Here is a 16,570-nt window from a genome sequence, read left to right on the forward strand (position 1 = left end):
GGCAAGGTCAGTACAGGTGCATCAAAGCTGGGACCGAGAGGCTGAAAAACAGCTACTATCTCTAGGCCATCAGACTGCTAAACAGCAATCACTAACTCAGAGGGGCTGCTGCCTACATTGAGACCCAATTACTGGCCACTTTAATAAATGGATCACTAGTCACTTTAAATGATGCCACTTTAAATAATGCCACTAATTATGTTTACATATCTTACATTACTCATTTCATATGTATATACTGTATTTTATAGCATCTACTGCACCTTGCCTATACCGCTCGGACATCGCTCATCCATAGTTATATGTACATATTCTCATTCACCCCTTTAGATTTGTGTGTATTAGGTAGTTGTTGGGGAATTGTTAGATGACTTGTTAGATATTACTGCACTGTCGGAACTAGAAGCACAAAGCATTTTGCTACACTCGCATTAACATCTGCTAACCATGTGTATGTGACCAATAAAATTACATTTGATTTGATTTTGAGATACACACAGGAGACAGAGGGCTCAGAAACCACTGGAGCTATTGACTGGATTTGAATACAACTAACTTGAGACAACTCTTACAGTAAAGCCTAAAGTCGGTCTTACAGCACAAAATGTCAGGGTCCATATTTATGAAGCCACTCCAAGTAGCAGAGCTGATCTAGGATCAGGGCCTGTATTCATAAAGCCTTTCAGAGTCTAATCAAATCAAATTGTATTTGTCACATACACATATTTAGCAGATGTTATTGCGGGTGTAGTGAAATGCAATTAATGAACATGCACCTGTGGAACGGTTGATAAGACACTAAAAGCTTACAGACGGTAGGCAATTAAGGTCACAGTTATGAAAACTTAGGACACTAAAGAGTCCTTTCTACTGACTCTGAAAAACATCAAAAGAAAGATAGCCACAGTCCCTGCTCATCTGCGTGAATGTGCCATAGGCATGCTGCAAGGAGGCATGAGGACTGCAGATGTGGCCAGGACAATAAATTGCAATATCCGTACTGTGATACGCCTAAGACAGCGCTACAGGGAGACAGGACGGACAGCTGATCGTCCTCGTAGTGGCAGACCACGTGTAACAACACCTGCACAGGATCGGTACATCCGAATATCACATCTAAGGAAGTCTCTAGATTTTGCTCACCTGAAGTAGTGTGTATTGGGATAAATTGCAGGCCACACTGCTTGCCAAGAGAGTTTTCAGCTATACTTTTCGTGGCTGTTTATTTACCACCACAGACAGATGCTGGCACTAAGACTGCACTCAGTCAGCTGTATAAGGAAATAAGCAAACAGGAAAACGCTAACCCAGAGGCGGCGCTCCTAGTGGCCGGAGACTTTATTGCAGGGAATCTTAAATCAGTTCTACCAAATTTCCATTAACATGTTAAATGTGAGGGGAACCAGAGGGGAAAAAAATCTAGATCACCTGTACTCCACACACAGAGATGCGTACAAAGCTCTCCCTCACCCTCCATTTGGTATATCCGACCACCTGATTCCTGCTTACAAGCAAAAATTAAAGCAGGAATCACCAGTGACTCTTTGTTCACCCACGACTGCATGGCCAGGCACGACTCCAACACCATCATTACATTTGCAGACGACACAACAGTGTTAGGCCTGATCACAGCCTATAGGGAGGAAGTCAGAGACATGGCCGGGTGGTGCCAGAATAACACCCTATACCTCAACGTGACCAAGACTAAGGAGATGATTGTGGACTACAGGAAAAGGAGGACCAAGCACGCCCCCATTCTCATTTACAGGGCTGTAGTGGAGCGGGTTGATAGCTTCAAGTTCCTTGGTGTCCACATCAACAAACTAGAATGGTCCAAACACACCAAGACAGTCGTGAAGAGGGCACGACAAAGCCTATTCCCCCTCAGGAAACTAAAAATATTTGGCATGGGTCCTGAGATCCTCAAAAGGTTCTACAGCTGCAATATCGAGAGTGGTTGCATCACTGCCTCGTATGGCAATTGCTCGGCCTCTGACCGCAAGGCACTACAGAGGGTAGTGCATACGGCCCAGTACATCACTGGGGCAAAGCTGCCTGCCATCCAGGACTTCTACCTGGCGGTGTCAGAGAAAGGCCCTAAAATTTGTCAAAGACCCCAGCCACCCCAGTCATAGACTGTTCTCTCTACTACCACATGGTAAGCGGTACCGGAATGCCAAGTCTAGGACAAAAAGGCTTCTCAACAGTTTTTACCCTTAAGCCATAAGACTCCTGAACAGGTAATCAAATGGCTACCCGGACTGTTTGCACTGTGTGCCCCCCAACCCCTCTTTTACGCTGCTGCTACTCTCTGTTTATCTTATATCCATAGTCACTTTAACTATACAGGCATGTACATACTACCTCAATCAGCCTGACTAACCGGTGTCTGTATGTAGCCTCGCGACATGTTTTATTTCTTTACTTACCTATTGTTCACCTAATACCTTTTTTTGCACTATTGGTTAGAGTCTGTAAGTAAGCATTTCACTGTAAGGTTGTATTCGGTGCACGTGACAAGTAAACTTTGATTTGATTTGACCTGTGGGACAGGTACAGGATGGCAACAACAAATGCCAGAGTTACACCAGGAACGCACAATCCCACCATCAGTGCTCAGACTGTCTGCAATAGGCTGATAGAGGCTGGACTGAGGGCTTGTAGGCCTGTTGTAAAGCAGGTCTTCACCAGACATCACCGGCAATGGGCACAAACTCATCGTCACTGGACCAGACAGGACTGGCAAAAAGTGCTCTTCACTGACGAGTTGCGGTTTTGTCTCACCAGGGGTGATGGTCGGATTCGCGTTTATCGCCGATGGAATGAGGGTGAGAGCTAGGGCCATTCCTCCCAGAAATGTCCAGGAACTTGCATATGCCTTGGTGGAAGAGTGGGGTAACATCTCACAGAAAGAACTGGCAAATCAGGTGCAGTCCATGAGGAGATGCACTGCAGTACTTAATGCAGCTGGTGGCCACACCATATACTTACTAACTGTTACTTTTGATTTGACCCCCTCTTTGTTCAGGGACACACTATTCCATTTATGTTAGTCATATGTCTGTGGAACTTGTTCAATTTATGTCTCAGTTGTTGAATCTTGTTATTTTCACACAAATATTTAGACGTTAATTTTCTGAAAATAAACACAGTTGACACTGAGAGGATGTTTCTTTTTTTGCTGTGTTTACATATGAAATGAGTAAAGCAGTATGTAAACATTAATACAGTGACTAGTGTTCCATTATTAAAGTGACCAGTGATTCCATGTCTATGTATATAGGACAGCAGCCTCTAAGGTGCAGGGTTGAGTAACCGGGTGGTAGCCGGCTAGTGATGACTATTTAATGCACCTGTACCCGATGGCTTTGATGCACCTGTACCCGATGGCTTTGATGCACCTGTACTGACCTTGCCTTCTGGATGGTAGCGGGGTGAACAGGCCGTGGCTAGGGGTGGTTGATGTCCTTGATGATCTAAAGTAGGAGTGTTTTTGCCTTTTAGATCTTAATGAACAAGATTACATTGACAGAGTGGTGCTGATCCTATAATCAGCACTCCCAAGTCCCCCTGTCTATTTATACCTGGTAAAATAAGGTTTAAAAAAAGATATATAATAATAATCTAAAAGGCAAAACTGATCCTAGATCAGCACTTCTACTCTGAGTGGACACGAGCCCAGGCTTCTCTGACTGCCGATCACCCCACACCTTCACAGGTAATCTCAGACTGCTGTACTGCTGTCAAGTACTCTCCTATAAGATCCTTTGGAAAGGCTCTCGTTTGGGTTTATGATGTTAAGCTGGTGATATCTGGAAATAAGGCTACGGCAGACATATTGACTCCTGATAGTGTGTGCCTGCCTGCCTGCCTTCCTGGGAGACAGGGATAGATTCAAATCTCTGAATGGATTGGGTGCTAACTGCTAAAGTCATTCCTTTATCTGTTGGAGAAGCTGAATTTGAGCAATAACCTCAGAACAAAGAGAATTAACTTATGTCCCGGAGGGAAACGACTTAGAATATATAAAGAAAGATTTTTCCCTGACTCATTTTTAAAAATGTCATACAATGCCCTTGGACAAAAGAGGATACTTTCACAATTTCATTGCTGGTCCATTTGACCTACACAAAATGTATGTTTATTCTGTTATATACTGTTGCTGACTCAGTGTGCATGTACAGTATATACTGTATTCTCGACATAGCTCGTCTTAATTTAACTACTACTGTACATACCATTTTCTTTCTGTCATTTCTTGGTTTATTGTTTTGATTTCTTTTTTGTGTGTATTTGCATTGTATTTACGTGACATTCTACTGCACGGTTGGAGTTAGTAACATAAGCATTTCACTGCACCTGCTATAACTCCTACAAATCTATGTACGTGACAAATAAACTTTGATTTGAAATATTTGGGTGCGTCATCTATTAGTGAACATTTATAGGTTGATTTTAAGACTTCACCCATGGTGGTCAATAATCTCATGAGCTTTACATGCTATCCAGTGTTCTCAGATTCTCAGACCCTTGGCCATACATAGCAGCACATAGCAACATCCCTGGCTCTAGGGGTCATGGGAAATGCTGATCTAAAGATTTAGGTGGAGGAAATAAGAGAGTGGGGCTAAAACAGAGCTCAGGAGCAATTACACCGAGCCAACTGGCCAGGGGTTAGACTGCATTGTGCGGGCTGACCTGTGATCTTTTTAACCCTGGGGGTCACCTCTGAGGGGTGAAGACGCTTAAACTCTCGCTGTGAGACAAGTGTCTTTGAAAGGGGAGACTGAGGACACTCAGCATAGAACAACTGGGCCGTGCTTATGTACATGACACCATTTGTGTCTTGGGGTGTGTGCAAATATGCAGTATGTCTGCAGGTTTCATGTCGGTTCATGTGAGGCCTAATACATGATAAGTAATTAAAGGAAAGTAGATGTTAAGTGAATTGGGAGATTCCACGCCAGAGTTGGCCGAAAATGTTCTGTCAATTGTCACATTGTAACTTCATTGGGAGGAAGGACGTTTGACATGCTTATACAATTTGTATCACAAACCATTTTGGGGAAATTCATGATGAAAGTGGCCATGTTAGGCCCTTTTTAGATCCATACATGCCTGCAGTAAGACCCTGATCTGAGAACCATATATGATACAGACAACATATTGGTGTCATTAGATTCTGAAACACTATTTTTCAAATTCATTTATTCAACATAATAAATATAAATATTACTATCTCAAAAGTACCCTATTTCATTTGTTTGTAACGATATACTCTTCAAACACGTCAAATTTGCACATTCAGCAAATCACCAGAAGAGGGAGTACGCTTTGAATCCATTTTCCCATTCACTGTGTTGGTGGTGCTCGTAAAATGTACCTAACTTCAGAATTAGCAGAGCCCACACTGGAAATTTGCTGTACTTGAAGAGTATATTGTTACAAACAATGTCTTAAGCAAAGTCAAAAAGGCAACTTTTCAGATATTAATATTTGTAATATTGAATAAATGAAATCAGACACTTTTTAATTCAAAATGAAGACATACTTCATATTTTAGAACAACATACTATAAGGAATATAATGACATCAATATGTTGTTTGTATTATTAGAATGGTGCCGGAGGAGATGGCTGCAGTGCGCGATGAGACAAGGATATCCCTACCGGCCAAACCTGGATGACGATAGGCCAATTGTGCATCGCCCCACGGACCTCCCGGTCGCGGCCGGTTACGACAGAGCCTGGGCGTCTCTGGTAGCACAGCTGGCGCTGCAGTACAGCGCCCTTATCCGCTGCGCCCGGCACGCCACAGGAGTCGCTGGTGCGCTGGTGTGCCTCTACTTATCTGTTTTTTACACTTATTTTTCTTAACTGCATTGTTGGTTAAATACCTGTTGTACTTGCCGCATGTGAGAAGTAGAATTAGATTAGATTTGTATCATGTATGGTTCACAGATCATAGGGTCTTACTGGAGGCATGTATACTGTAGGTTTAAAAAGGGCCTAAAATGGCCACTTTCATCATGATTTTCAAAAAAAGTCAAAAAAATGTAAAAAGCGGTCAATCATCCTTCATCACAATTACGTTTCTCTGTGAAAATTGCCAGAACAATCTGAGATACAATTTTTTTGGGGGGGGCTACGCTGGCATGGATTCTCCCAATTCTGATGACAAACATTGTGACTTCGTACAGCTGGGGTAGGTTCCCAACCCCCGACCTCAGCCTGAAGCTATTTTCCTGCTGCAGAAGGCCACTTCACACCAATGTCTTAGGGACCGGGTTGTCATGGACCAGAGTCAGCTGACCCGGTCAGCCAATCAGTGGTATATCTTGGGGTTGGAGACACCAGTCTGGCCCTGAACTCTTTTGTTGTCTCCAGGAGGGCAGATTGAGACAACCTTTATAAAGTCCTGTCCTCCACCTCAACTCACTTCTGGACCCGTGCAACATGAACAATCCTTCTTCTGGAGTCCCTGACTGGTGTTAGTGAGTCTTTGACCAAGCAAGTGTTCTAGTAACTGGTTAGGGTTCAGTTGATATACAGTACCAGTCAAAGTACTCATTCAAGGGTTTTTCTTTATTTTTGACAATTTTCTACATTGCAGAATAATACTGACGACATCAAAACTATGAAATAACACATATGGAATCATGTAGTAACCAAAAAAGTGTTAAACAAATCAAAATATATTTTATATTTGAGATTCTTCAAAGTAGCCACCCTTTGCCTTGATGACAGCTTTTCACACTCTTGGCATTCTCTCAACCAGCTTCATGAGGTAGTCACCTGGAATGCATTTCAATTAACATGTGTGCCTTGTTAAAAGTTAATTTGTGGAATAACCTATTTGGTAAAAGACCAAGTTCATATTGTGGCAAGAACAGCTCAAAAAAGCGAAGAGAAACAACAGTCCATCATTACTTAAAGTCATGAAGGTCAATCAATGCATAACTTTTCAAGACATTCAAATGCAGACGCAAAACCCATCAAGCGCTATGATTATGAGGCCCGCCACAGGAAAGGAAGACCCAGAGATACCTCTGCTGCAGAGGATAAGGCCATTAGAGTTACCAGCCTCAGAAATTTCAGCCCAAATAAATGCATCACAGAGTTCAAGTAACAGACACATCTCAACATCAACTTTTCAGAAGAGTCTGCATGAATCAGGCCTTCATAATCAAATTGCCGCAAAGAAACCACTACTAAAGGACACCAATAAGAAGAAGAGACTTTCTTGGACCAAGAAACACCAGCAATGGACATTAGACCGGTGCAAATCTGTCCTTTGGTCTGATGAGTCCACATTTTTGATTTTTGGTTCCAACCACCGTGTCTTTGTGATGCAGAGTAGGTGAACAGATGATCTCCGCATGTGTGGTTCCCACCGGGAAGCATGGAGGAGGTGGTGTGATTGTGTGGGGGTGCTTTTGACTGGTACTGTCCAAAAATGTATGTAGCAACTACAGATTTCCTCTTAAGTCTATCAAAAGTGTGTGAGTTTGAGCATGTGTCCATTAGGCCTACATATTTATTTTTTATCAGCATGAATTAGAAACCCCACTTTTGGATAATCTTTGGGTGCCGACAGCAGTCGGACCATTGGAAGACATTGGACTATAGCCTACAAAAGCCTATTCCGTCTGTTTTCCCGCGATCCATCAAACATATTTGGTGTGTCATCATAGTGGTCTCTGACTTGTGGTCAGACTCGCTCAGGTGGAACAAATTTAAACTTGCGCCTTTTTTCAATGCTGATTTGAATAATAATAATGACTTCCGGCGCCGACAGAGATGGCCGCCTCGCTTCGCGTTCCTAGGAAACTATGCAGTTTTTTGTTTTTTTACGTGTTATTTCTTACATTAGTACCCCAGGTCATCTTAGGTTTCATTACATACAGTCGAGAAGAACTACTGAATATAAGATCAGCATCAACTCACCATCAGTACGACCAAGAATATGTTTTTCGCGACGCGGATCCTGTGTTCTGCCTTACAAACAGGACAAAGGAGTGGATCCTATGCAGCGACCCAAAAAAACGACTCCGAAAGAGAGGGAAACGAGGCGGTCTACTGGTCAGACTCCGGAGACGGGCACAGCGCACACCACTCCCTAGCATTCTTCTTGCCAATGTCCAGTCTCTTGACAACAAGGTTGATGAAATCCGAGCAAGGGTAGCATTCCAGAGGGACATCAGAGACTGTAACATTCTTTGCTTCACGGAAACGTGGCTTACTGGAGAGACGCAATCCGAAGCGGTGCAGCCAACAGGTTTCTCCACGCATCGCGCAGACAGGAAAAAACATCTTTCTGGTAAAAAGAGGGGCGGGGGCGTATGCCTTATGACTAACGTGACATGGTGCGATGAAAGAAACATACAGGAACTCAAATCCTTCTGTTCACCTGATTTAGAATTCCTCACAATCAAATGTAGACCGCATTATCTACCAAGAGAATTCTCTTCGATCATAATCACAGCCGTATATATCCCCCCCCAAGCAGACACATCGATGGCTCTGAACGAACTTTATTTAACTCTCTGCAAACTGGAAACAATTTATCCGGAGGCTGCATTCATTGTAGCTGGGGATTTTAACAAGGCTAATCTGAAAACAAGACTCCCCAAATTTTATCAGCATATCGATTGCGCAACCAGGGGAGGAAAGACCTTGGACCATTGTTACTCTAACTTCCGCGACGCATATAAGGCCCTGCCCCGCCCCCCTTTCGGAAAAGCTGACCACGACTCCATTTTGTTGATCCCTGCCTACAGACAGAAACTAAAACAAGAGGCTCCCACGCTGAGGTCTGTCCAACGCTGGTCCGACCAAGCTGACTCCACACTCCAAGACTGCTTCCATCACGTGGACTGGGAGATGTTTCGTATTGCGTCAGATAACAACATTGACGAATACGCTGATTCGGTGTGCGAGTTCATTAGAACGTGCGTTGAAGATGTCGTTCCCATAGCAACGATTAAAACATTCCCTAACCAGAAACCGTGGATTGATGGCAGCATTCGTGTGAAACTGAAAGCGCGAACCACTGCTTTTAATCAGGGCAAGGTGTCTGGTAACATGACCGAATACAAACAGTGCAGCTATTCCCTCCGCAAGGCTATCAAACAAGCTAAGCGCCAGTACAGAGACAAAGTAGAATCTCAATTCAACGGCTCAGACACAAGAGGCATGTGGCAGGGTCTACAGTCAATCACGGACTACAGGAAGAAACCCAGCCCAGTCACGGACCAGGATGTCTTGCTCCCAGGCAGACTAAATAACTTTTTTGCCCGCTTTGAGGACAATACAGTGCCACTGACACGGCCTGCAACGAAAACATGCGGTCTCTCCTTCACTGCAGCCGAGGTGAGTAAGACATTTAAACGTGTTAACCCTCGCAAGGCTGCAGGCCCAGATGGCATCCCCAGCCGCGCCCTCAGAGCATGCGCAGACCAGCTGGCCGGTGTGTTTACGGACATATTCAATCAATCCCTATACCAGTCTGCTGTTCCCACATGCTTCAAGAGGGCCACCATTGTTCCTGTTCCCAAGAAAGCTAAGGTAACTGAGCTAAATGACTACCGCCCCGTAGCACTCACATCCGTCATCATGAAGTGCTTTGAGAGACTAGTCAAGGACCATATCACCTCCACCCTACCTGACACCCTAGACCCACTCCAATTTGCTTACCGCCCAAATAGGTCCACAGACGATGCAATCTCAACCACACTGCACACTGCCCTAACCCATCTGGACAAGAGGAATACCTATGTGAGAATGCTGTTCATCGACTACAGCTCGGCATTCAACACCATAGTACCCTCCAAGCTCGTCATCAAGCTCGAGACCCTGGGTCTCGACCCCGCCCTGTGCAACTGGGTACTGGACTTCCTGACGGGCCGCCCCCAGGTGGTGAGGGTAGGCAACAACATCTCCTCCCCGCTGATCCTCAACACTGGGGCCCCACAAGGTTGCGTTCTGAGCCCTCTCCTGTACTCCCTGTTCACCCACGACTGCGTGGCCACGCACGCCTCCAACTCAATCATCAAGTTTGCGGACGACACAACAGTGGTAGGCTTGATTACCAACAACGATGAGACGGCCTACAGGGAGGAGGTGAGGGCCCTCGGAGTGTGGTGTCAGGAAAACAACCTCACACTCAACGTCAACAAAACTAAGGAGATGATTGTGGACTTCAGGAAACAGCAGAGGGAACACCCCCCTATCCACATCGATGGAACAGTAGTGGAGAGGGTAGCAAGTTTTAAGTTCCTCGGCATACACATCACAGACAAACTGAATTGGTCCACTCACACAGACAGCATCGTGAAGAAGGCGCAGCAGCGCCTCTTCAACCTCAGGAGGCTGAAGAAATTCGGCTTGTCACCAAAAGCACTCACAAACTTCTACAGATGCACAATCGAGAGCATCCTGGCGGGCTGTATCACCGCCTGGTATGGCAACTGCACCGCCCTCAACCGTAAGGCTCTCCAGAGGGTAGTGAGGTCTGCACAACGCATCACCGGGGGCAAACTACCTGCCCTCCAGGACACCTACACCACCCGATGTCACAGGAAGGCCATAAAGATCATCAAGGACATCAACCACCCGAGCCACTGCCTGTTCACCCCGCTATCATCCAGAAGGCGAGGTCAGTACAGGTGCATCAAAGCTGGGACCGAGAGACTGAAAAACAGCTTCTATCTCAAGGCCATCAGACTGTTAAACAGCCACCACTAACACTGAGTGGCTGCTGCCAACACACTGACACTGACTCAACTCCAGCCACTTTAATAATGGGAATTGATGGGAAATGATGTAAATATATCACTAGCCACTTTAAACAATGCTACCTTATATAAATGTTACTTACCCTACATTATTCATCTCATACGCATACGTATATACTGTACTCTATATCATCGACGGTATCCTTATGTAATACATGTATCACTAGCCACTTTATACTATACTATGCCACTTTGTTTACATACTCATCTCATTTGTACATACTGTACCCGATACCATCTACTGTATCTTGCCTATGCTGCTCTGTACCATCACTCATTCATATATCCTTATGTACATATTCTTTATCCCCTTACACTGTGTACAAGACAGTAGTTTGGAATTGTTAGTTAGATTACTTGTTATTACTGCATTGTCGGAACTAGAAGCACAAGCATTTCGCTACACTCGCATTAACATCTGCTAACCATGTGTATGTGACAAATAAAATTTGATTTGATTTGATTTGATTTGATTTGAATGTCATTGAGAAAACAGAGAAGTGGCAAAGATGTTTTTCGCAAACATCCTTTCTGAATTTAAAAGTAATCATCTAGTTTTTCAAAAATCTGTAATCTGATTACAATATTTTTTACTGGTAACGTAACGGATTACAGTTACCGTTTTTTGTAATCCGTTACTCCACAACCCTGATTGTAACCCTGTCTCCTGCTGGTCATTATCAGTCCTCTTGCCAGGACTCTTGGTGGCGCTCTTTTTCATGGTCACTGAGAAGTACTCTTGGGCAACTGTAAGGGTTTTCTGGAGTATCTTATAATGTATCATAGTCAAACACTGTTAACCTTGGGGACATTAAAGTATCCTTACCTTATCTGAATACACAAAGAACAGGATGAGTAGTATCAGCTCTGCCAGCAGGATTATCAGCAAGACAATGAAGAACTGCAAAAGAAAGGGAGATAGAGAGAGGGGGGAGAATAGAGGGAGATGAAGAGATACAGAGGGAAAGACAGCACGAGAGGGAGGGAGAGAGATGGAGAGAAAGTGAGTGCCCGAGGGCCAGTGAACATGCATGGAGGAGGTTTAATTGCTCTACAGATTCATCTCCCACGGACGCAGCCCAGTGCCTCCTCTCTCCTTCAACTAAATATTTACTCTGTCCCTTCTTCACAGCATGGGAGCGCAGCAACCGGCACATTCAGAAATTCAATTTGGGTAGAGTTCTATTAATTTTGTTATGCGTTTATTATTTGTGTCACGGTCTGTATGAACAAGGGATCACAGTGAAAACCACACAGACAATTGTTTATTGAATCTTTAGGTGGCCAGTTCAGCGTTAGATTGTTTCATTGAATGTTTTGTCTTTTGTTGGCAGGTCCCACAAAGTTTGTTTGTCATATTTCCTCTGGGTGCGGAAAGTTTCGGGAACAGCTTGTTTAGACAAAAAGTTAGTGCTCTGATTACGGTGTGTGTGTGTTTGTGTGTGTGCGCGCACGGACACATACACACTCACTTTCATGTCAACAATGTCGGCCGAGTGTGTCACACATAACAATCCTGCCTTTTGAGATGGGCTCAACTTGTCTAGCCTAGGCGCAAGCTTCCTGATGGAAAAGGTTCTCTGAGCTTTATACATTTCAAATAGTTCCAATCTAAAGAGAGTTTGTTCACAGAACAATTTTACAGATAATATGTCAGGCCGGTACCTCAGATCTGATTGGCCCAAAGAGGGCTAACTCCAATCTGATGTTTCCAAACAGACAGAATTTATCTTCCCAGGTTTGGGAAGGTTTGAGCGAATAGCAATCAATCAAATGAATTTATAAAGCCAATTTTACATCAGCAGATGTCACAAAGTGCTATACAGAAACCCAGCCTAAAATCCCAAACAGCAAGCAATGCAGATGCATGAAATACCCATTGGCTCAATAAGATACGGCTCAAAGATGCATGATGCAGAAATTACTCTGCCAATTACTGGTTGCTAAAATTCTAATAGTTTGCCTAATTTCAGTTTATGTGGCAAAACAAGTATAGTGTGTAGACAATCATTGTACCATCTAAATCACAGTAAAATATATTTTCCATAACCAAAAATACTGTGTTTTCAGCTGTTTGAAGCTGGTGCACAAAACCAAAAGTAAAAGATGCAAAAACAAAACTGAAGACCTGTGTGGCTCATCTGGTAGAGCATGGCACTTGCAATGCCAGGGATGTGGGTTTGACTCCCGCGGGGGACCCGTATGAATTCAAATGTATGCACTCACTACTGTAAGTCGCTCTGGATAAGACCATCAACAAAAAAACTCAAATGTAAAACCGGGAAGCAAGGAAATAGCACACATAGAACAGATCACATGCTTCTTAGACTTGCTTTCAATGAGAATGACAGAACTTTAATTTACAGGAAGTTTACATACACTTAAATACACACATTTTTTAACCACTCCACAAATTTCTTGTTAACAAACTATAGTTTGGGCAAGTCGGTTAGGACATCTACTTTGTGCATGACACAAGTCATTTTTACAACAATTGCTTACAGACTGATTATTTCACTTATAATTCACTGTATCACAATTCCAGTGGGTCAGGGGTTTACATACACTGAGTCGACTGTGCCTTTAAACTGCTTGGAGAATTCCCGAAAATTATGTCACGGCTTTAGAAGCTTCTGACTGGCTAATTTACATTATTTGAGTCAATTGGAGGTGTAGCTGTGGATGTATTTCAAGGCCTACCTTCAAACTCAGAGCCTCTTTGCTTGACATCATGGGAAAATCAAAAGAAATCAGCCAAGACCTGATTGTAGACCTCCACAAGTCTGGTTCCTCCTTGGGAGCAATTTCCAAACGCCTGAAGGTACCACGTTCGTCTGTACAAACAATAGTATGCCAGTATAAACACCATGGGACCACGCAGACTTCATGCCGCTCAAGAAGGAGACGTGTTTTCTAGAGATGAACGTACTTTGGTGCGAAAAGTGCAAATCAATTCCAGAACAACAGCAAAGGAGCTTGTGAATATGCTGGAGGAAACAGGTACAAAAGTATCTATATCCACAGTAAAACGAGTCCTATATCGACATAAACTGAAAGGCCGCTCAGCAAGGAAGAAGCCACTGCTCGAAAACCGCCATAAAAAAGCCAGACTTCGGTTTGCAACTGCACATGGGGACAAAGATCGTACTTTTTGGAGATATGTCCTCTGGTCTGATGAAACAAAAATAGAACTGTTTGGCCATAATGACCATCGTTATGTTTGGAGGAAAAAGGGGGAGGCTTGCAAGCTGAAGAACACCATCCCAACCATGAAGCAATGGGGGTGGCAGCATCATTTTGTGGGGGTGTTTTTCTGCAGGAGGGACTGGTGCACTTCACAAAACAGATGGCATCATGAGGCAGGAAAATTATGTGGATATATTGAAGCAACATCTCAAGACAGTCAGGAAGTTAAAGCTTGGTCGCAATGGGTCTTCCAAATGGACAATGACCCCAAGCATACTTCCAAAGTTGTGGCAAAATGGCTTAAGGACAACAAGGTCAAGGTATTGGAGTGGCCATCACAAAGCCCTGACCTCAATCCTATAGAACATTTGTGGGCAGAACTGAAAAATCGTGTGTGAGAAAGGAGGCCAACAAACCTGACTCAGTTACACCAGCTCTGTCAGGAGGAATGGGCCTAAATTCACCCAACTTATTGTGGGAATCTTGTGGAAGGCTACCCGAAATGTTTGACCCAAGTTTAAATTGTTTAAGGCAATGCTTCCAAATACTAATTGAGTGTATGTAAACTTCTGACCCACTGGGAATGTGATGAAAGAAATAAAAGCTGAAATAAATCAATCTCTCTATTATTCTGACATTTCACATTCTTAAAATAAAGTGGTGATCCTAACTGACCTAAAAACAGGGAATTCTAACTGACCTAAGACAGGGAATTCTAACTGACCTAAGACAGGGAATTCTAACTGACCTAAGACAGGGATTTCTAACTGGCCTAAGACAGGGAATTCTAACTGACCTAAGACAGGGAATTCTAACTGATCTAAGACATGGAATTCTAACTGACCTAAGACAGGGAATTCTAACTGACCTAAGACAGGGAATTCTAACTGACCTAAGACAGGGAATTCTAACTGACCTAAGACAGGAAATTCTAACTGTGCTAAGACAGGGAATTCTAACTGACCTAAGACAGGAGATTCTAACTGACCTAAGACAGGGAATTCTAACTGACCTAAGACAGGGATTTCTAACTGACCTAAGACAGGGAATTCTAACTGATCTAAGACAGGGAATTCTTACTATGATTAAATGTCAGGAATTGTGAAAAACTGAGTTTAAATGTATTTGGCTAAGGTGTATGTAAACTTCTGACTTCAACTGTACATTTCTATGTGAATTTGGTCAGGATTGCACACAAAATTACATACTACAGTGATGTGTTATGAAGCTTTTACACCAGAGTTCATTATTTATAACTGTGGTGTTCTGGCAAAGATCCAGGCCCTCCCTCTCTCTTTCTATTTTTTATCTCTATTTCTGTCTTTCTCTCTTTCCGTCTCTCTATTTCTGTCTCTCTCTCTGTCCGTCTCGCTCGCTCTCCCTTTCTCTCTCTCTCTCTCTCTCTCTCTCTCGCTTCATGCTATACAAAATTGTTAAAGCACATAGTGCAGACGTAGTGATTTGCTGATGCGGAATATTCAATATGCTTTTAACTGATGTTTGAGATAGCTGCTCCAAGGGATTGGAGGTGTTTGAAATTCCAACTCGTCTCATTTTCAAGTTGATATAAAAAGTTTTGCATCCAGTTATGTAAACCTACTCGTGCGTTATCTTTTCAAACTTTGCTACTTAAATAACACTTGAGATAAAACTCTTAAGTTAACAGTTCTCCAGGAACAACATGAGTCTAGACAAACAAGAGCATTCTTTGTATTAAATAATTCAATAAATAAAATAAATAATTATTTTTACCAATACAATGAATGTCTAATCTACATAACTCAAGCATGTGACAGCATGTCACAAAGGGCCTCACGCTGACAATTCTTTTAAATCAGGCTGTGACCATGGCCATGGAGGAATGGGAGACTCCCGCAGTGCCTGGCACTCGGGTCTAATTTTATCTGTGAGCCCCCAAGGTTTTTACTGAGGATTCATCTCCCCCGTTGAGCTCGTTAGCCTGACTGCTCTACTGAAGGCTGGTGTGTGTGTGTTTGTGTGTGTGTGTGTGGGACTGGGGTAGAGAGAGAAATAGATAGAGGGAGAGAAGAAAGACAGAAAGACAGAGTTGTATATATGTGCGTGTGTGTTTGTATGTCTGCGTGCGTGGGCAGGCCAGTTCTTAACTCACACTCAGAAGCAGGCACTTGTTCTCCTTGATGGCTCCCAGGCAGCCCAGGAAGCCGGTCACCATGACGATGGCGCCGATCGCGATGACCAGGTTGGCAGCGGAGAGCGACGGGAAGGAGGGTGAGAAGGTGGCAAAGCTGCCCTGGGACACAGATAGCCAGATGCCCACGCCCAGCAGCCCACAGCCACACAACTGCAAAGCAAGAGATACCAGGTAAGAGAGGTTTAAAATAGAATCATCACAAAGACATGTCTGTTCTGAATTAATTGGAGTTGGCAGAAAACAAGAGGCTTATAGTTTCTTTGCAGTACTGAAATGAGCATGCATATTCACTAGGGATGCAATGGTACACAGTATGTTGTCGAACCGTTCGGTACGCCCTCTACAGTTCAATACGCACACGTGAACCTCGGAATTATGATATGCCTGTAATTTTCCTATAATTTCCAAAACTTGCT

At 43.5% G+C, this 16,570-nt stretch overlaps 1 protein-coding gene across 1 annotated transcript in view; it reads right to left on the minus strand.

Moving 5' to 3' along the window:
* Window positions 1-16,570, minus strand: part of LOC139374177 (tetraspanin-9-like) — a 142,208-nt gene that overhangs the window by 26,453 nt on the left and 99,185 nt on the right. Inside the window, exons 2-3 of the mRNA XM_071115193.1 lie at window positions 16,113-16,304; window positions 11,622-11,696 (exon numbers count right to left, since the gene is read on the minus strand). Coding sequence (XP_070971294.1) covers window positions 11,622-11,696; window positions 16,113-16,304 — 267 coding nt within the window. The remainder of the gene's footprint in view (window positions 1-11,621; window positions 11,697-16,112; window positions 16,305-16,570) is intronic.

The sequence above is a fragment of the Oncorhynchus clarkii genome, chromosome 2 (genome assembly GCF_045791955.1).
Source record: "Oncorhynchus clarkii lewisi isolate Uvic-CL-2024 chromosome 2, UVic_Ocla_1.0, whole genome shotgun sequence".
Taxonomy (NCBI): domain Eukaryota; kingdom Metazoa; phylum Chordata; class Actinopteri; order Salmoniformes; family Salmonidae; genus Oncorhynchus; species Oncorhynchus clarkii.